Raw genomic sequence first — 21086 nt, 5'->3', positions numbered from 1 at the left:
TGCAGTATTCATTTTAATTTATTTATGATTAATACACCACCTACTTCCAAAAAAAGATTTGAAAGCAGACTTTCTAATAAGGGCTGTGGTGAAGCTATTATAAAAATCATTAAAAATTAACAAAGAAGGCCTAGTTACTTGGATCCAGAATTCAGCACAATAAAGACAGTTTCCAATAGACTTGGCAATGGTTTGTTGGGTAAGATAGTTTGTTTTTTCAGGTAGTAAACAATCTTAAAGACCTCTTAGTTTGCTTAATCTGAACTCTCCACTGGTGAGTGATTGTCCTCTGTAGCATATTTTCCAGCACTATTCCAGTTTTAAGTGAGCCAAGTGCTGTCCTCATATTTTCAAAAGGTCCACCTGACAAGATTCCTCCACCAACAAGACCTCTACCGACAGTGCCCCCACACCGCTCTAATCCTCCAGCTGACCCAAGGAAGAATGACCGGCCCAAACCTCCCCGGCCTCCCACTGGCAGACCTTCCTATCCTGGAGCCAAACCCAACATCTGTGATGGGAACTTTAACACTCTAGCTATTCTTCGCCGTGAGATGTTTGTTTTCAAGGTAGGAAGCTGTGATTTTTTTTTTTTTAACGGTAGATCAAGTGTCTACAGTGTCGCTTTAGAAAACAAGTTCTCATTCATTCTAACACCACCTTCCCAGACCTCTCACAGTTAGAAGTTTCAAAAAAAGTATCTTAAAATAAAATGCACAAATGGGCTTAAATGTCTAGCAGAAAATTGTTGTAACATTCTATTTGGGGAATGCATTTATGTCAGCAAAAGCTAAAATGCCTAGAAATGTGAGGCTAAAAAGTGCTGCATGTTATGAACAGATAAAAAAGCATAATTTAAATCATGAATAGGAGCTAATAGGGATGATTTGCTTGGGAGCTTAGCCACTTCCAGGCGTACTGCAGCTACTCTATCTTTGGTTTGCACATCTTTATGAGATCCTTATAATCTCACTAGACAGTTAAAGCATTGTTTTTTAAGAGGAGTATTGATCATTTTGTTCAGGGTCTACTGGTAGCCATTTACGTTAAATCTCCTCTATGAGACCATCACTTTGATTTTACATATATATGTTGTCGTTTTCTTTAGGCATGCATTTATAGCTACCTAATTTACATTGTTTTTTAAAAGGTTACAAGCTAAAACTAATTTTACATTTTGCTAAATGTGCTTTTCAGTGACGTTGTGTTCTGCAGCAATAACACTAAAAAACAGTGTATCAATATAAATTACATAATACTAAAAAGTGAATGTAATGTAATACTGAAAAATATTTTCCCCTCAATGTTTGTAAACCAGGCTTAAAGATTAATGAAAACTGTAAGATTTATGTTGGTATTAGGGCACTAAAATAGCTACATTTTACCAATACCATCCATTTAAAAATAAAATAATGTGCTCTCTTTTTCAGTGGACATGGATCAATAAATATTGAAATATTGCCCTACTTATCCTATCTACCAGAGGCCATACTTTAAAAATGTAGATATTATATAATTTTTAATAGGCAAAGTACTTTATTCCCTATATTGGAAATTAAGATTTGGATTTAATATAATATGCACAAGAGCATCATACTTTCCTGGAAAAAAATCAATGATTTTCTTCAAACACATGAATAGATTTTTGAATTTTATAAATGCCCTGCAATGCTTTGTTAGATATCTGCCCCCCCATTTTTTTTTTTTTTTTTTTTTTTGGTATGCGGGCCTCTCACTTTTGTGGCCTCTCCCATTGCGGGGAACAGGCTCCAGATGCGCAGGCCCAGTGGCCATGGCTCACGGACCCAGCCGCTCCATGGCATGTGGGATCCTTCCTGGACCAAGGCACGAACCCGTGTCCCCTGCATCGGCAGGCAGACTCTGAACCACTGCGCCACCAGGGAAGCCCCAGATATCTCCCCTTTAATTTAAGTAGATTAATAAGTTTAGATTCAAGGAGTAAAGAAAAAAAGCTTACTCTATATATGTGTATATCTATATCTATATACATAGATATAGATATACACATATACTCATACTCATTGTGGCTAAGCCCACAGCAACTAGTTGAAATGAACACAAAATGCATTAATTTGTTTATTCTACAAGACACCAAATGAAAACTGAAAGATTTGTTTTTCACTGTTTTGGCTGAATTTCCACATCCAAGCTTTATAGCTTGATATGCTGATATCACCAAAGTGGTGTCAACTTTATCTGAGAATAAGATATGAAATTGACTTTGGGTACATTCATTTCATTCTTCTTGTCTGTCTAATTAGATTGCCAATCTCAGAAGAGACCAGTATCTTCATGTCTAATGATCATTTTTACCAACTTTTTGCTCTGCACATTGTGGGAGATTAGTGAGTGCTCTAATTGACAAAATGAGATCCTGTGATGGCTGGTTCTTGGAATCAGGGATGAGTAAAAAGCACACAGACCAATTCTCAAATAAAATGGAGTGGCCACTATTTTCAATGTCAAAGCAAGTGTATAAAGAAACATGAGTATGGCCTACTTCTCCAAACTCTCATGGTACCTTGGATTCCTTAATCAAAACTCTCTGCAGGACAGAGTTCCTAAACTCTGTCTGCATTTAATTTCTTTGTTTCACTAGCCCCTCCTCTCTTTCTGAGAATAAGTTCTGTAGAAGATATCTTCTTTATAATTTTTGTACTCATCTCCTACTTCATATAATGAGTATGTATGCCCAGGGTAGTTTACCAAGTCCCCAGGATGTATGAATAGGAAGTAACACCCCAGTCTTTATGGAGCTCATACTCCAGGAGTGAAGACAAACATAAACCTAAGTACTTTTAAGATACAGGAGGAAACGATATGAAGAGAAAGAACTGAAGTCCGGTTGAGTAGGTCAAAACAACTTGACTGAGAAAAGGCTTATGCTGAATTTTGAGAGAGACACTTCTTAGGCACATTAAATAGATTGGTATTTGACATACTAAAAAGTTGATGTACTGTGGGAGAGAAGATAGACATATTAACTCTAGTGCAAAGTGATAAATGTTATAAATCAGAAATATACAAGATTTGATCAAAGGGAAAAGAGCATGATTGAGTGACACCTGCTCCTGGTTAATAGGTACGTGGATTGGGTAACTAATATGTACTTGAACGTAAGCTAGGCACTTTACACTGATAATCTCTAAACCTTAAAATAACACTGCAGTATGAATAGTATTCTCTGTTTTACAAATGAGAAAATTGAAAATCAGAAAAGTTAAGTAGTCAATAGTTGAATACAGGTCTACTTGATTCCAAAAATCTATGTTTTCCAACTTAAGTTTTACTAACTGAAAGAGTTAGGGAAAGCTTCAAAAGAAAGGTGGACTTTAAGATATATTTTAAAATAGTAAATATTCAAGAAATATTTATTAAACTCATGTTGTGATTCTCTGTTTTAGGCACTGGCAGTGTAGCAGTTAACACACACACACACACACACACACACACACAAACTACAGGCTAGACCTTAGTTTCTTGGAGCTTACATTCTAAGTTTTCAGAGTGGACGTGTGGGTGAGAGTGCTTCACACAGGGGTTCTACACCTGCCATGGAAGGATGTGGGGGAGCATCCACATTGATTGAGCCCCCCAAATCTTGTTTTTCTCTGTTAATGACCGCTGGCCTTTTAACTTCTCTCTCTATACCTACATGGTCTAGACTACCTTCACCTCTAAATTAACATCACTTTCCCCATACCTGATCTTCCTGACTGAAGTTACTCTCTGTCATTCTGTCTTGTGCACACCTACTTTTTAAATTTTCCTTCAATATGCTCATCATTAGTTTTCATAGTTTTTTTTTCCTTTTTGAATATCCCTTCAAGTACATTTTAAGATCACCCACTCTTTGATCACACTTTTAATAATGTAACAATTTTCTACTTTTCTTCATTGCTAATTCTTTATGCAAATTGGAAACCTCTTTATCTCCTCAACCCTTAACCACCAGCACTCATTTCACATTAGTTTTACTACCTCAGGCCTCTCTGCCAGCCTCTGTTTATCCATAACTTCCATTCTCAACATCTTCCACATGTCCCAAACTCTCTAACTATTCTTCAACCCAAAATCTCTTTCTAGTGATTTTTATATTTATTCTCTACATCCAATTAGCATGCTTTTTATTTCTATATTCTCTATTTCTCATTGTAATGTGCTTCTTCACTAGATTATAAACTTCAGAGTAGGGATTGGTTTGTATGGACTTTGTGGTGCTCGAGCAAATGAAAATGGATCTCAGTGTAATATGCATTTAATGAAACTATAGCTATACCATGTTTATACAACAGTAATCAACTGATAGGACATTACTGAAAGTATTTCATTCTGGTAGTTCATTATTCCTTGCCCAAGATCTCCATGAGTATTATTTACTTCAATTCTATATGTATGATTTTTAAGTAAAAAAATAAGAAATTATAGATATAAATAAAAGGTAATATCATCAGGTAATTTTGTTTTCTAATTAGAGGGAGACTTTTTTTTAAATAGGAGTTTCAGCATAAATCTTTGGGTAGCAATCTTCTTCTTAGGGGATTTGATATACATTGAGCTTCCCAGGCACTCATTTATTTATAGTGAGTTCACCTGGATATACTTTCTCTATGGGAATATAAATAAATTATATATATATATATACAATATATTTTATATATTATATATAAATGTATATTTTAATATAATATATTATTATAAACACAATTTTCATATATTATTTATTATTTATTTATGCATGAGAAAGTTAAGCTTTCCATGCAGCTTCATAATCTTTGTGGAAAGTAAAAACCTAAAGAGAGAAAATGAAAATCAAAACAAAGTGCCAAGGAACGGAGAAACAAATTAGCAATAACAAAAGAAGCTCTGCCCTTACTTTATAGAAGGTGAATTTTAAGAGTGTTCCCTGAAGAGTGTAAGCTGCTGTTGTGACCAGGTTCACAACAATAACAAAATCTGATTGTTCAAATGAATACTCTCAAAGTTCCTTTGGACAAGATAAAAACATTGAATATTTAGTTATTGTGGTATGAAAGAGAATGGAAAGCAGAATTAGTCTACCTTGTAGAGGATATGTTTCAGTACACTGTATATTCTTACATATGGAAGAATGCAGTGGTGTGTGTGTATATATATATATATATATATATATATATATATATATATATATATATTCTTCCTAAAGCTGAGGACAGTAAGAAAAACTATATACAACACCTAAAGTTCTTAGAGCTCAGAAAAAAAAAAAAGAAAAAGGATGATTCCATTGGACTACTGACTAGTTCTTTACATCAAAGGGAAAAAGCAAAGGTCAGTGCCTTAAACTAGAGCTAGAAAGGATAGTGTTAAGAGGCAAAGGTGAAAGCTGTATGGAAGAGCATTCAAGGAAGTACAGTAAAGGGTCTTCCCAATTAATATAGAAAGCCAAGCTCACAGCTCTGAGTAAAGAAAGCATTTCATCATTTTTCAAAAAAAAAAAAAAAGAAAAAAGAAAAGGAAAGGAAAAAGAAACAGAAGTCATTTGGTTCCTTTTACTTTGTCAAATTTTTGTCTGTTCATTTGTCACAAAATGATTTGTTCTTAAATATGACCAGCTTCACTTACAACCACCTATTGATGAATCATAGTTATTATTATTTCCATAGAAACAGATTTATTAACACTAGTTAACTTTCCTTGAAAGTATATTTAACCAAGTCTAGTAAGTACAAAGTATGATCCAATTTCACTTGCAACATAGTTTTGTTTCATAAAAGAAGAGATGTTATATGAGAGAGTGAGAAGAAAGATACTTGTTCAAAGAGATAAATTATATTTCCATAATGTTGATTTCTGACTAAACTCCTTTTAATTGATCAGAATTGAACTTTGTGACTCTTCTATTCAGTAGCTTATAATCTCTTGGTATTTAATGTCAATTTGTTTCTTATTCTATGCTACACATCTCTCATGGAGCAATATTTGCTCCTTTCATTCATTTTTATTTTATTTTAAAATTTTTCTTCCTTTGCTGAATATTCCTCTGTTTCAACTTTATTGTCCTTGAAATCTGGAACTGTGCCTTTCTCACATCACTTGTATAACTATATCACATTACTCACACAGAATATTTGTTCAATTTTTCAAGTGTATATTTGCCTTTTCTGTATGTATGCCATTGAACTTTGGGAATTAAAAATTGAAAATATGATTTTTCCTTTAAAATGATTAATTTTGTCAGGGAAAGGACAACATGTAATTACCAATCAGAAATGGTTCCTTTAAATTGAAGCCCACAAAACAGAGAACAATAATGGCCCTTTACATTTAAGAGAATATAGGTTTAAGCCTGGGAATAATAGAAATAACTGTGGAGTCCAGGTGGTAACTTACCAATAAGCAGTGTGATCCAGAATAAGAAGAAAACCCAAATGTCAAAATCACTGAATATCTTTGGTCAGCTTTTAAATATCAAACATACAGACCTATAGGCTCAGAGAAGTGAGGTGAGGAAGCATTTGAGAGTTGCATATTAAGGTTCCTACTTCACCTCTCCACTCAGATGCCAAATTCAACATACTTAAACTTGAGCTACTTATCTTCCTTCATGAACCTACTCCTCTGCTTCTCATTTTCCATTCAAAATAAGGGCAACTTCATTGTCCCATTTATTTAGTAAATAAAACCTAAGGATAAAGCCAAATCCTGTTGGCACCCACTTTTCTCCCCTTCAACTGCTACAGTCCTAGCCAAAGGTACCATCACATATCACCTTCATATTGGAATATCCTCCACATTCATTCCCTTGTTTCCTCCCTTTCCCCATCCTTCCAGCCTATTGTCAGCTCTGCATGCAGAATGATCCTGTAAAATCATGCATCAGATCATATAACCACACTGTCTAAAACCCTTCAATGTCTGCTAAGGTTCCTATCAAACAATCCCACTTCTTGGTATATATCCAAACGGGGTGGGGAACACTATCTCAAAGATGTATCTGCACTCTCATGTTCATTACAGCATTATTCACAGTAGTCAAGGTATGGAAACAAGCTAAATGTCAACAAGATGAGTAGATAAAGAAACTGTGACGTATTCATATACATATATATATATATATATATATATATATATATATATATATATATATATATAGGTATATTATTCACCTTAAAAGAAGAAGGAAGTCCTGCCATTTGTGAGGCTATGGATGAATCTAGAGAAAATTATGCTTAGGGAAATAAGCCAGACACAAAAAGACAAATATTTCATTACCTTGCTTATATGTAGAATGTGAAAAAGTTAGACTCATAGTAACAGAGAGTAGAATGGTTGTTACCAGGGGCTGATGGGGTGGAGAAATGAGGAATGTTTGTCAAAAGGTAAACTTTCATTTGTAAGATGTATTTCAGTTATAAGATGGAGTAGCATGGTGACTATAGTTAATAATGTATCATTTACTTGAAATTAGCTAAGAGGGTAGATCTCAAGTGTTCTCACCACAAACACACACACACACACACACAGATTGATAACTATGTGAGGTGATGGATATGCGTATTAGTTTGATTGTAGGTAATCATTTCATAATGTATACTTATATCAAATCATCAAGTTGTGCACTTTAAATATATACAAATTTTATTTGTCAATAGTACCAAAATAAAGTTGAGGGAAAAAAACAAATTTCTTTCAGTTGCCCACAAGGCTCCATGATCAGCCCCTTTCACTCTCCCCTCTGATATCCCTCCATTTTCTTACTCCAATCACTTTTACTCACTCAATTCCAGGCACACTTGTCTCCCCTCTGTTCCTTGAACTTGCCAGGCTTTCTTGTCTTTGTAGGTCTTTGCCTATCAAATACCAAATATTCACATTATCTTCTAGATTTTTGCTGCTATTTGTAAAAGTCAGAAGACTATCTCCAACCTCTAGTACTGTCCAAACTGTCTGTTGTTACATAGGTCCACATGGGGCTAGATATATGAAAGGGAACAATATTTGTAGAAATTCAGAAATGTTTATTGTGAGTTATATAAATTTTGTGCCATTTTTGTGACCCCAAATAATTGATTTGTCTTTTACAGTTGGATGAATTCTCTCCCAGCTCTCATCTTAATGATTCACTCATTCCCACTGCACAGTGGTGTGTCATTGTTTACATCAGTATAAGATAATACTTAAACTCCTATCTCTAGACGTTAGAGATAAACTTAGAGTCAGATCCTTCTTGTCATAGGCTTCAAGGAAGAACTGTATCTACTCCTCTATTTACTGCTGAATTGCACTGTGCTCTGAACATAGTAGACAATAAATATTTGTTAAATAACTTACATTCTATAATGGCTAATGAATTCCACCATAGGTATGTAGTAAGTTCAGGAAATGGTAGCTATTATGTAGCAAGACAGACTTGGCATTTTGAATTACTCATTATATTCATTAACTCAAATTCCCATGTTATTTGAAATTATCTTAAAAAGTAACTTTTAGCTGAATAAAGATCACAAAAAATGGCTCTAATTCTTAAGATATAAGGGAAAGGAATGGAAGATTTTTTTATTGTTGTTGTTTATATCATATGACTCCATAAAATGATTAAAAATATTTTGTTAGCAGAGTATTCAAAAAGTATTTTACAAACAAAGAAACAAAAATACTTAGAGAAATTGCACAGAACAAAATAATGTAAAATTACTCTGAGTCAGAGCTTAATTCTGTACTGCCAGGAAGTATTACCTGATAATATTAATAGTACTTTGTAACTGGGGCTAGACTCACATTAGAACAAAGTGAGAAATTGCCAACACAGTATAGGCAGAGAATTAAGTAAAATTTCCTTGCACCAAAAAATCATAGTATTTCAAATATTTTAGGTAAACATTTTAGGCAGCAATTGGAATTATGTTTAATACTGCATTTTAATGTCAATATTATTATTTTTTTCAAAATACCTGTATTTAATTATAATTTAAAATTTACTCCTTGAAACATTTAAATATTTTTATTGACATTTCTGACTGCTTAAACTGTTGTAGCACACATATAAGAATTCAGTAGAATGGATTCATAGTCACCTGAGTTTCCCATTTCTTCTCTAGGCACTTTATTTGGGGTAACCATAAACATTTTAAGCACATATATGGATACTTGTTTTAGATTCAATAAAACTATTTTTATTAATAATATAAAACAGAACACTTAAAAAATATATAGTGCATATTTTGGAGACTAAAATATGTTTTATCATGTACATTTTATTTTGTTATTAATTTATAGTATGATTAGGGGGATCCTATATAGTCATGCAAAAATGTTTTTTGAAAGTATATTGTAAGCTAATTGAAAAACCATTTCACTCCATAGCAACATGACTCTACCTATTCTACAATTATTAATCTAAATATTTTCAGTTTCAAAGATATATATTTTCTTGTTCCATGTTTGTCATAATCTATATCTTTATATTGAGAGTTTTACAAAGAAAGTTCTCATATTCACCATACATGGTTCAAATCACTTTAACCTTAATGTAAGTTTAGTTCAAGATTTATACTGCACATGAAGGTTGGGTTTATTTTTAATTTTAGAAGTTATGAAAACAACACTTCTCCCAATTTTTTTCTTCATATTTGGCATTTGTGACTATACAACTTTTGACCTCATATTTCTGTAAAGCAAAAATGAAACTTTATTCTTTCCATTCCCTTTTTAAACTTTCAGTTAGCAGTATTGTGATTATCAGTTTACTTTGTGGGTTATGTGAAGTAATTTAAACATTGAGTCAGCACTTCAAAATTTCTTAAAACACCTGTTTATTTTATCTTTTGCAAGACAGTCTTAAGATGTATAAATATCTAAAACAAAGTAGAGTGCAAAGCTCTCATTATTTGTAAACTATGTAACAATCTACTTGAAAACTTACATGAAAATGAACAGGAAAAAATTACAACTACTAACAATGTTAAGAAAGATATTCTGAACCACAGTAAAAAATTGAAATATAACCTTTCTAATAACCACTTAGAATATAATTGAAAAATAATTTTCTTGACATAAAAAAGTAACTCATAGGATTAAAATTAATTAGCAGTATCTGGCCCACACATATTTATTAAATGATTAGTGCTTTTACTTTTAACCCTGTCTTGTCTGCATTTAACTTTTATGTGGGAGGTTCTTGACTGTTTTGTTCATTCTTCTATATGTGCTTCTTATGATACTTTAAAGTTTCAGTGCATTGTGTTTATTTACATAATTATGAGTAAGATTGGAAAAAAAAGATTTCAGGTTTAAGCTAGAACATTAATATCTCTTACAATAAATAGGAAATGTTTATAGATTTCAAATTATTAATCCCATGCATGGCAATTCATCCTGAAATAATGAAGTAAGTCTAAAGTGAACAATGGTATTTATTACAGTTTTCTTGCCAATAGGAAAAAATGTTTGAAGCAACCAAAATTATTCAGTAATATGGTAGTGGTGTAGCAAATAATAGTACATCAACTCAGTGGAATGTAATGCACTGACTTGAAGGGTGAATTAAAGAGGATATATGAAACAATGAGACATGATTATAATGTAAACACAAATAAAATTATAAAACATAAAATTTTATGTATCATGAATTGCAGCATTTGAAATGTGTGTTGATAAGCCATAGAAATTATAGAAAAGTGATGTTAGACAAATCTTAAATGATGGAATTGTGAGTGGTTTTTTAAATGTGTACTATTGTGATAATGTTGCATACACATATAATAGTTAAAAATAGCGTTGCACAACAAAATCTAGATATCTGTGAAGGCTGGAGTACATTAAATAATGGGGAAGCCATATTATTTTCAAAATATATAGGTAGTCAAAAGTTATTAAAGTATACAGTGGGAGGTGTTGGTAAGATGATAGAGTATGAAAACTCTGAGCTCACCTTATCCCATGAGCATACCAAAATTACAACTATTTACAGAGCAACTATCAATGAGAAAAACCTGAAGAAAAGATTTTCAGCAACTAAAGCTTTAAGGAAGAAACCACAACCAGATGGGTATAATGGGTGGAGATGCAATAGAGTCAAGACCTACAGCTCCAGGTAGGCAACCCCCAAATGGAAGAATAATCACAATTTCAAGGGTTCTCTACCAAGGAGCAGTGTCTGATCCCCACATTGGTCTCCACAGCCTGGGGGGTCCTTCAATGGAAAGATGAGCCCCCAGTATATCTGACTTTAAAGGTAAATGTGGCTTGTGTATGAGAGAGGAAAATGGCTGTAAGAAACAGAGGCTATGCACTTAAAGGATGCCCACAAAATCTCACACACTCTGACGACGAGTGTAGAGACAGTAATTAGAAAAAAGCCTAGGGCAGACCCAAGTGTTGATCTTAGAGAGTCTCCCTTAGGGGCAGGTGACAACTGGGATTCCCGCTGGTAATATAGATGCAGGCTGCAACCATTTAGGGAGCCCATTCTACCACGAGCACACTGGTGCTGACAAGCACAATTTTGGAATCCTCCCTGTAGCTTATAAGCATTCAGGGCTCACCTACCCACCTGCCAGTTGGCACAAGTCCCAGGATCTCCTGAGCTGAGCAACAACAGTGTAAGGAACAAGCCCTAACTAATAGTGAGCCAAGGACTCAGCCCCACCCACTAGCAGGCTGACTCCAGTCCTGGGCCCCACCACCTGGGCCCCCACTACCAGGACACAACACCACCCACCAGTGGACAGGCACCAGCCCTGAGATGCCTCAGGCCAGGCAGCCAGCTGCACAGGGTACCAGTTGCTGACAGCTTCAGTATGAAGCAGAGCCTGATAGCCAAATATGTTAGAGGGCAGCTCTACCTACTAATGAGCCACAGTACTTGTCCCCACTACAACAGAAGGGCCAATGAAGCCCACATAGGGGCACCCCTAGAGTATATAGCTCTGGTGACCAGAGAGGAGTGTACTGTTGGGCCCCATAGCATCTCCAACATAGGGCTATTTTTCCAAGATCAGGAAATATTAACAAACTACCTAGTACATAGAAATAAAAACAGAAAATTAGGCAAAATGAGACAACAGAAGAAAATGCTCCAAACAAAAGAACAAGATAAAACAAAGAAGAGCTAGGGAAAATGGAGCTAAAATTCTACCCAATAAGGAGTTTAAGATAATGATCATAAAGATGCTGAATGAGAAGACTGGATGAACACAGACATACAGAAGCTTAACAGAGTTAGAAAATATATACAAGAACCAAACTGCTGAAGAATACAATAACTGAAATAAATACCCTTGAAGGAGCCAAGTAGATTCAATGATATACAGAGGAATGGATCAGTGAACTGGAAAACAGAGTGGTGGAAATCACCCATGTTGAACAGAAAAAAAATAAATTAAAAATTTAATTAAGATGTTTTAAGGGACCCTGGGTACAATATCAAGTGTAACTAATATTCACATTATAGAGCTCCCAAAAGGAGAAGAGAGACAAAAAGGAGCAGAAAACTTATATGAAGACATAACAGCTGAAAACTTCCCTAACCTGGGAGAGGGCAGAGTCATCCAGGTTGAGGAAGCACAGAGATTCCCTAACAAGATCAACTCAAAAGAGGTCCACAATAAACACATTATACTAAAAATGGCAAAAAATGCAGACAAAGAGTGAATCTTAAAAGCAACAAGGAAAAGCAATTAGTTACATACAAGAGAACTCCCATAAGACAATCAGCTGACATTTCAGCAGAGACTTTGCAGGCCAGGAAGTGTGGTACAATATATTTAAAGTAATAAGAGGAAAAAGCCTACAACCAAGAATTATCTACTCAGAAATGCTATCACTCAGATTTGAAGAAGAAATTAAGGGTTTTAAAGACAAACAGAAAATGAAAGAGTTTAGCACCACTAAAATGATTTTACAAGAAATATTAAGTGGACTTCTCAAGGTGGAAAAGAAAAGATGACCACTAGAAATATGAAAATTAGAAAAGAAAAATCCCATGACTAAAGGCAAATATTCAGGAAAGGGAGTAGACCAAACCCACCTGTAAAGCTAGTAGGAAGTTTAAAAGAAAAAGTTAGTAAAATAATCTATATTCACAATAAGTAGTTAAGGAATACACAAAACAAAACGTTGTAAAATATAAGGTCAAAAACATTAAACCAGTTGCAGGGAGTGAAAATGAAAGATTGTTACATTGAATTAAAACTTAAAAAGATCATTAACTTAATCATGTAATGTACACATTGTTATATACACACCTCATAGTAAGCACAAACCACAACTATATAATATATGCAAACACAAAAAAAGAGAAAGGAATCCACACATAACACTAAAGAGAGTCATCAAATCAAAGGGAAAAGAGCTAAACAACAAGAAAGAGATTAACATACCAATAAATAATTACTGTAAATATAAATGAAGTGAATGTTCCAATCAAAAGAGTGGCTGAATGGATTAAAAAAAAAAGCAACACCCATATATATATATACATATATATATGTATATATATATATGTGTGTGTGTATATATATAGATATATGTATGTATATATATATATACACATATATATACATATATATATACATATATATATATATATATATATATATATATATTATATAATATATTTTGCTATAAGGGACTCACTTCAATTCTAACACAGACCATAAGTGAAGGAATGGAAAAAAACTGTACCGTACAAATGGAAATGAAAAGAAAGCTGGGGTAGCAATATTTATATCAGGTAAAATAGACTTTACAACAAATTCTGTAACAAGAGACAAAGAAGAATATTATATAATAATGAACAGATCAAGCAGAAGATATAAGAATTGTAAATATAAAGGTACCCAATATAGGAGCACATAAATACATGCAGAAAATACTAGTAAGCATAAATGGAGAAATTTACAGTAACACAATAATAGTAGAGGACTTTACTACCCCACTTATATCAATGGATGGGTCATGTAGACAGAAAATCAATAAGGAAACAAGGGCCTTAAGTGACATATTAGACTAGATGTACTTAATACATGTACTTAATAGATATATGAAGAACATTCCATTCCAAAGTTGCAGAATACATTCTTATCAAGTGCACCAGGAATATTCTCCAGGATAGATCACATGCTAGGCCACAAAATAAATCTTAATAAATTTTAGAAGATAGAAATGATATCAAGCATCTTTTCTGACCACAATGCTATGAGACTAGAAATCAACTATAGAGGAAAAAATGCAAAGAAACACAAACACATGAAGGCTAAACAATATGCCACTAAACAAACAATGGGTCACTGAAAAAACCAAGGGATATCAAATATTATCTGGAGACAAATGAAAATGGTAACACAACCATCCAAAAACTATGGGACTCAGCAAAATCATTTCTAAAAGGGAACTTTATAGTGATAAAAGCCCATCTCAGGAAACAAGAAAAATCTCACATAAACAACCTAATCAAAGAACTAGAAAAAGATGAACAAACAAACTCAAATTTAGTAGAAGGAAAGAAATAATAGACATCAAAGCAGGAATAAATAAAACAGAAACAAACAAACAAAAAAACAACAACAGAAAAAAAATCAATGAAACTAAGAACTGGTTCTTTGAAAAGATAAACATTTTAGTAAATTTTGGCAGACCTGTCGAAGGAAAAAGTGAGATAGGTCCCAAAATAAATGAAATCAGAAATGAAAGAGAATTTTCAGCTGACACCACAGAAATACAAAGGATCATAAGAGATTACTACAAATAGTTATATGCCAATAAGATGGACAACCTGATTGATATGAATAAAATCCTAGAAATGTATAATATCCTAAGACTAAGTCTGGAAGAAATAGAGAATATGAACAGACCAATTATAAGTAATTAAACTGAACCAGACCTGAAAAAAAAAGTTTAGGACCAGAAAGCTTTACAAGTGAATTCTACCAATTGTATCTCCTCATGCAAGGGCAACAAAAGCAAAAATAGACAAATGGAACTACATCAAACTAAAAAGCTTTTCCAGAGCAAAGGATACTATAAACACTAAGAAAAGGCAGCCTACTGAATGGGAGAAGATATTTGCAAATGATATATCTGGTAAGGGGTTAATATCCAAATATTCAATGAACTTATACAACATCAGAAAACAAACAAGCTGATTAAAAAATGAACAGAGGGACAGAATAGACATTTTTCCAAAGAAGAAACACAGATGGTCAATAGACACAGGGAAGTATGTTCAACATCATTACTCATTAGGGAAACGCAAACCAAAACCTCAGTGAGATATCACCTTACATCTCACCTATCAGAATGGCGGTTATCAAAAGGACAACAAATAAGTGTTGGTGAGGTTGTGCAGAAAAGGCAATATTTATGCACTGTTTGGAGGAATGTAAATTGGTGCAGCCAATATGGAAAATAGTATAGAGGTTCTTTAAAAAATTAAAAATAGAACTACCATGTGATTCAGCATTTTACTGCTGGGTATTTATCTGAAGAAAACAAAAACACTAATTCAAAAAGACGTATGCACCCCTATGTTCACTGTAGCATTATTTAAAATAGTCAAGATATGAAAACAACCTAAGTGCTCATCAATAGATTAATGGATAAAGATGTCATATACATATATATACATATATGTATATATGTATATATATATATATATATATACATATATATATATATAATAGATGATGTAATATATTACATAGCTGTTAAAAAGAATGAGATGTTGCCATTTGAGACAACATGGGTGGACCTAATGGATATTTTGCCAAGTGAAATAGGTCATACTGAGAAAGGCAAATATGGCATGATTTCACTTATATGTGGAATCTAAAAAGCATAACTAATGAACAAACATAACAAAACAGAAACAGAGTCGTTGAAAAGAGGTGAAACAGGTGGTTGCCAGATGGGCTGAGGGTGGGAGAATGAATGAAATAAGTGAGGGAGATTAAGAGGTATAAACTTCTAGCTACAAAATAAATAAATCATGGGGATAAAATGTACAGCATGGGGAATATAGTCAATAATATCATAATATATTTGTATGGTGACAGGTCATAACTAGACTTATCAGGGTGATCATTTTGTAATGTATAGAAATATTGAATCACTATGTTGAGCTTGGAGTTAGTATAGTGTCAGTGAGTTCTACTTCAATTTAAAAATAGTTTGAGTGGGTACTAAGAAAATACTACCTGCAAACCTATCATTTTATTTAAGTTAAAAAATTAAAAATTAAGTATTCATTTGAATTTTTCCTTAGACTGTGAAAATGAGTATGTTCAAAATTACAGTGATAACTTTTGATAAAGTGATTTAACCTGGCTAGCAAAGATGTACAATTAGATGAGGATCTTGCCCAGTATGCATTAACTTTGAGTAAGAATAGTCTCTAGAAAATCAAGCTTACTAAATATTTTGCTTACAGTTTTGCCATTTTGTAGGCACCATGGTGAGAATTGATTCAGTTTACTATAGAAGTACTTTTAAATCATTAAAAGTGACAAGGTATTTGGCATTTAATCCAGAGAGTGTTGTTAATTTATGCAATGTGAGAGCTGTCATATAGCAAGTTTGTCAGCCCATCACTGATAAATTGAATTGTAAGCTGTGTAAGTCACTTACCACAAAGACTGGTACATAGCAAATGCTCCAGTAATTTCAGCAACCGCTATTAATGTTGCAATAGTAGTTGATGGTGTTGTTGCTATTATTATTATTATTACTATTAGTGTTGTGCAAAGCACTATGGTTGACCTTAAAGAGATTGCATAGGAGTCTATGACAACACTCTTTGCTCTTAAAAATCTAACTATTGTACTCATTTATTCATTATTTTTTTATTTTTTAAAGTTTTGAACGACTACCATATAATAGCTAGACATTGGGAATGAAATGATGTCCAAGCCCCTCCCTTTTCTTTCCTTCAGGAAGATAATAGTCTAGCAGAGGAGATATCAGTAACTTGATGATCACAATGCCTTGTGATATACTCTAATAGGTTAATGCACAAAGTGCAGTGGGAGCACATAGGAGGGCCACAAAAAGGAAGGGTTTCTTGTAGAAGATATCTAATCTGCATCTGTTTGACTAATGTAAACTTAGCCAAGCTTGGAGGTAAGAAGGTGTATGATGCTGTGGGCAGCTAATGAAATTTGATGATAGATATAATTGGGACTACTTCCTAAAGGGTCATTAATGCCATGTTGAGAACTTGAGGCTTTGTTCTTCAGGCTAGGTTAACTGCCCAGAAGAATTGACTAGGAGTGACTAGGTAGGAAAATAATGTAGGGGACAGAGCTAATGAGAAATGTTAAGCCAATGTTAGCTCCTGAGAGAAGAACTGGTAAGAGCAAGACTGAGCCCCATTAATAATAGGTGGTATTGAAGATAACTAGCAAAACAGGGATTTGATGACCAGGGCAAAAGAGCAGTTTTAAGAATTGCAAAACTAGGAATAGGTGGTTGGTCACTGAATCACAGAGGGCCAGGACTGAATTTTTTTAAAAGATACCACTTGCCTCTAAATGTCATGGAGCTGAAATTATGAAGAGAATCAGAATGTCAGACGACAAGATGTCCTACCTGGAATTGGATGAGAAGTACCAGATCTTTCAAGTACCAGAATATGGAGATTTCTGTAAAAAGAAGTTACAATGTTTCTCTTTCTCTGTAAAAGTATTATTTACTGAAACTTTATTTTTTTAAAAAGGTAGAATATATTCTTTTTAATTTTTTTAAAATTTATTTTATTGAAGTATAGTTGATTTACAGTGTTGTGTTAATTTCTGCTGTACAGCAAATTGATCCAGTTATACATAGTTATACATTTTTAGTCATATTCTTTTGCATTATGGTTTATCAGGATATTGAATATAGTTGCCTGTCCTATATTCAACAACGACCTTGTTGTCTATCCATTCTATATACCAGGGGTCCCCAACCTCTGGACCGTGTATCAGCGGTCCACGGCCTGTTAGGGACTGGGCCAAACAGTCAGAGTTGAGTGGTGGGCTAGCGGGCAAATCTTCATCTGCTGCTCCCCATTGCTCCCATTACCACCTGAACAATCCCCCCTCCCTGGTCTGTGGAAAAATTGTCTTCCACGAAACCAGTCCCTGGTGCCAAAAAGGTTGGGGACCACTGCTATATATAATAGTTTGTATCTGCTATCCCAAACTCCCAATCCATCCCTCCTCCACCCCCACCTTGGCAACCACAAGTCTGTGAGTCTGTTTCATGGATAATTTCATTTGAGTCCACATAAATGATATCATATGGTATTTGCCTTTCTCTTTCTGACTTAGTATGATAATCATCATACTAAGTATACTAAGTGATGATGATAATCATCACTTAGTATGATAATCTCCAGGTCCATCCATGTTGCTGCAAATGGCATTATTTCATTCTTTTTTATGACTGAGTAGTATTCCATTGTATATAGGTGTCACATCTTCTTTATCCATTCATCTGTTGATGGACGTATAGGTTTTTTTCTTGTCTTGGTTATTGTGAATAGTGCTGCTATGAACATAGGGGTGCATGTATCTCTTTGAGTTATAGGTTTGTCCAGATATATGCCCAGGGGTAAGATTGCTGGATCATATGTCAACTCAATTTTTAGTTTTTTGAGGAAACTCCATACCGTTTTCTATAGTGGCTGCATCAATTTACATTCCCACCAAAAGTGTAGGAGGGTCCCCTTTTCTGCACACACTCTCCAGCATTTGTTATTTGTAGATTTTTTTTAAAGCCTTTTCTTATTTATTTATTTATTTATTTGGTTGCACTGGCTGTTAGTTGCGGCTCGCCTGCTCCTTAGTTGCGGCTCACCGGCTCCTTAGTTGTGGCATGCGAACTCTTACTTGTGAGACACGTGTGGGATCTAGTTCCCTGACCAGGGATCAAAACTGGGCCCCCCTGCATTGGGAGTTTGGAGTCTTACCCACTGTGCTACCAGGGAAGTCCCTGTAGATTTGTTAATGATGGCCATCTGACTGGTGTGAGGTGGTACCTCTTTGTGGTCTTGATTTGCATTTCTCTAATAATTAGCAATGTTGAGCATCTTTTCATGTGCCTGTTGGCCATCTGTACATCTTCTTTTGAGAAATGTTTATTTAGGTCTTCTGCCCGGTTTTCAATTGGGTTGTTCGGGTTCTTTGTTGTTGTCATTGTTGAGTAGTATGAGCTGTGTGTATATTTTGGAAATTAAGTCCTTGTCCGTAGCATAATTTGCAAATATTTTCTCCCAGGCCATAGTTGTCTTTACATTTCATTTATGGTTTCCTTTGCTGTACAAAAGCTTGTAAGTTTGATTAGGTCCCATTTGTTTATTTTCTCTTTTATTTCTATTGCCTAGGGAGATTGACCTATGAAAACATTGGTATGATTTACATCATATTCTTAAAATGCCCTATCACAGGGCAGGAGGCATTTATATTGAGAACTAAGTGTGTCTATTGTTAAACCACTGTTTTTTTTTCATTTCACCTAGAACAGTTGCTGAGTCTCTGCGTTCATTGCTCAGCACTGCTTTACTTATAAAGTCCAGTTATTTGTAACAGCTACTGGTCAGAACATTAAGAAAAGACTGTTTATATCCTTGATCTGAAGCTCCAAGGAGCTGATGTCAAAAGCTGGCCATTTGTATACTGCTGACACATACACTGCTTTGTTCATAATTCTGAAGTTCTTCGAAATAGAGACATTTTCCAAGTTGTTCACTGCATTTGCAGTTACTATCATCAGAAGGAGAAATGCTGAAGCTTCTTGTTGATTCCTGAAATTTTCCACAATATTTGTTAAAATATATTGATTGTGTATACCTAGTTTTCTTATTGTTCTCATAAACAGAAGATCAATAGAGGATCAAAACTAAGTTATATGACTGAATCATGTTGCTGTACACCTGAAACTAACACAATATTGTAAATCAACTATACTTCATTTAAAAAAATATATGATTAGAATTCTGAAGACTGTTGAAAAAAATTATAGTTTACTAAAAAAACATGTAAGGACAATTCCCCTACACCTCTCTTATGGGAGATTCTTTTCCTTGAATTAATATAAGTGGCAAATGGTTTATGTAGGAAAATAGGAGAAATGGTTACTTATATATAGTAATATTTTAATTAACTTATTTGATGAATATGTGTTGAATACCTGTTGTATTTAAGAAAATATACTAGGTTATGGTAAAAGTGGAAAAGCCAGGCTTTGAACACCTGTATGACCAGGATTCCACCACTGAGCCCGAGTTTCCTCTATAAGGTGAGAGTCTTTGCAATTACCTCATTGCCACTGCCTTCAAAGAGATTACAGTTCAGAGTGGGAAATAGACAATAATCACCAAATCAGAAGAAGACATGTAAAACTATACCTGTAGTAAGTACGAAGAAAAGAAGGTATATATTGCAATAAAAATATATACATGATTGTTTTGTTTTAGTTCTTAAAACTTGATCAGTAATATCAGGGAAGTCTTTTCTGAGGAAGAGATAATTGAACTGACAGAGCTATCCCTTGTTTGTTGTAAGAAGAGCTACATATTCTGTTGAAAAGAAATCTAGATTAAAAGTCAAGAGACATGGATCTTAGTGCCCGGGTATTATAGACATGATGAGAATTTCCATTTTTGTACTATAAATTTCATGTGTGTCAAATAAAGCAAATAATAGTAGCTGGGTAACTCATCTCAGAATGAGATAAGATATGCAAAACGAATTTGACTGTTTAAAGAGCTGCACTAATGTGAGACATTTCAATCATTGACCAAATTTTAGGATGAATTTTTTTCTTATTGATTGATTTTTTCATATTGATGCCAAAATGTCATTTCTACAGTTTAAAATTTTATTGTCAGTATATGTTATATTGGAAGCTTCAGGTATCTTAAATACTAGATATTTCTAGACAGTAGAATAGTCAAATTAATAGCAGAAGTAATATGAAACCTGAAAAACATGACAAATTTAAATTGAGATTAAGAAGTAAAGTTTTAGTTAAATACTGCCCATTTTCCTCATCCTCTCTGGCTTTCAATTAAAGAATTGTCTCCCCCTAGTGAAAAAATTGATTCT

General features: G+C 33.9%; 1 protein-coding gene across 1 annotated transcript in view; it reads left to right on the top strand.

Annotated features, from left to right (window-relative positions):
* Positions 1 to 21086, top strand: part of MMP16 (matrix metallopeptidase 16) — a gene marked incomplete at both ends in the record, with an annotated part of 328226 nt that overhangs the window by 221286 nt on the left and 85854 nt on the right. The window contains one exon of the mRNA XM_079722437.1: positions 358 to 569. Within this exon, the coding sequence (XP_079578563.1) occupies positions 358 to 569 (212 nt within the window). The remainder of the gene's footprint in view (positions 1 to 357; positions 570 to 21086) is intronic.

The sequence above is a fragment of the Hyperoodon ampullatus genome (assembly GCF_949752795.1).
Source record: "Hyperoodon ampullatus genome assembly, chromosome: 17".
In the NCBI taxonomy this organism is placed as follows: domain Eukaryota; kingdom Metazoa; phylum Chordata; class Mammalia; order Artiodactyla; family Ziphiidae; genus Hyperoodon; species Hyperoodon ampullatus.
The sequence above is the reverse complement of the archived record's forward strand: the minus strand, read 5'-3'. Positions and strand labels throughout refer to the sequence as shown.